General features: G+C 44.7%; 1 protein-coding gene across 1 annotated transcript; it reads left to right on the top strand.

Annotated features, from left to right (window-relative positions):
• Positions 1-7: 7 nt before the first annotated feature.
• slc19a3a (solute carrier family 19 member 3a) lies at positions 8-1,764 on the top strand (the record flags this gene model as incomplete). Its single annotated transcript, XM_005755895.1, has 5 exons — positions 8-25; positions 341-576; positions 659-1,139; positions 1,388-1,466; positions 1,595-1,764. Coding segments are annotated over 5 exons (984 nt in total), but the record flags the coding sequence as incomplete, so codon positions are not given.
• Positions 1,765-1,769: the final 5 nt, after the last annotated feature.

Below are 1,769 nucleotides of genomic sequence, written 5' to 3' on the forward strand. Positions count from 1 at the left end.
GGATAAGAATCTGACAACTGAGCAGGTATATATGACATATGCTAGAAAGGCTATAGTGTAATTCAATCAAAACAGACTTAGAAAAGAAATGATTTTCAGTTTTTCGGTCCTTATGGTGGAAAAAGTTGGTAACTTGCTCTTTTGTACATGCTGCAATTACAAATAATCACACACACATGCACACACAAGCTGGTGATTCATAGCAGAGAGATAACCGGCATCTTTAAAAAGATAAAAATAAAAAATCTAAGTGATAAAAATCCAATCAAGATTCTGAAACCTTTAATCATTTGCTATAAAGTCATGCATTTCCTGCCTTTGATGAGTTTTTCCCTGACAGGTCAACAATCAAATTTTTCCAGTGTGGACATACTCCTATCTGTCCGTGCTAGTGCCGGTGTTCCTTCTCACTGACTGGCTGCGTTACATGCCTGTAGTGGTGTTTCAGTGTGTTATGCTCTTCATCACCACAGCACTGCCGCTGTGGACAGCAAGTGTGCCAGCCATGCAGGCTACGCAGTTCTTTTACGGAGTCGTGACAGCCAGCGACATAGCCTACTTCTCCTACATTTACAGGTCATGTAGTACATCTCACAGATTTGGATTTTTAGCATTGCTCAGGGGAGACTTGACATTTTGAATATGCTCTTTATTACAGTGTAATAGATTTGAAGAGATACCGAAAGGCCACCTCTTACAGCCGCAGTGTCCAGCTCCTGGGGTATACAGTGGGCTCCGTGTTGGGTCAGCTGCTTGTCAGCTTCGACCTCATGTCATACAACAACATCCTGGTGTTCACTCTGGTTCTCACTGCCATCGCTCTCCTCACTTCCTTCTTCTTGCCAATGCCACAGAAGAGCATGTTCTTTCATCAAAGACGTGGGAGACAGACTGCAGCAGAACAGTCAAACACAATAAATGCATCACTGGAAAATGGAGGAGGTGAAATGGAGAGTGGAGAAGGAGAGCCTGATGCTGAGAAGCTTGAGGAATCTATCGTTACGCAGAGTTGCGGCCAAGTCCTCCTCCAGCTGTGGAGGGATTTCCGCCACTGCTATTCCTCTAGACAGCTGCTCTACTGGTCTGTGTGGTGGGCAATGGCTACCTGTGGGTATAACCAGACTGTCAACTATGTGCAGGTCAGTTATGAAGGCAGCATAAACAAAAATGTGAGCTGTAAAAGCATCTGAATCACTGCAGCAATCCAAATTGCTACTGGGGGCTGCTTTACGATGGGTTTACCTGCAGTGAACAAGCAGTGCCTTGTAGTTGCTGAAGCCTTCTCTTGTGTTAATAAAAGGCATTTTAGATATATATTTTAAACAGAAATAATTAAACACACACACATCCTTGAACAACCTAATGATACCCACACCATACTGCACAGGTGCTGTGGGAGCATGTGCAGCCTTCTCAGAACTTCAGCATTTACAACGGAGGCGTGGAGGCAGTCTCAAACCTCTTAAGTAAGCAACATTAGATGGCATTTTCCCCCCTCCCTAAATCAAATGGAAGTTATCAGGGACACATAAGATTTCTCAGTACCTAATCAGCTGTCCTAATTTGTCTTATCCCACGTGTACATGCTTTCCAGGTGCAGCCACTGCCTACGGGATAGGCTTTACTGAGGTAAGATGGGAGCAGTGGGGAGAGCTGGCCCTGGGTGGTTTCTCTGGACTGAGTGCAGCTTCACTGTTCCTCATGACTTTCACTGGCAACATTTGGGTCTGCTACAGCGGTTACGTCGTTTTCAAGTCACTGTACATGAC

This window comes from Pundamilia nyererei, unplaced genomic scaffold (assembly GCF_000239375.1).
Source record: "Pundamilia nyererei isolate P.nyererei 1_Seehausen unplaced genomic scaffold, PunNye1.0 scaffold04489, whole genome shotgun sequence".
NCBI lineage: Eukaryota > Metazoa > Chordata > Actinopteri > Cichliformes > Cichlidae > Pundamilia > Pundamilia nyererei.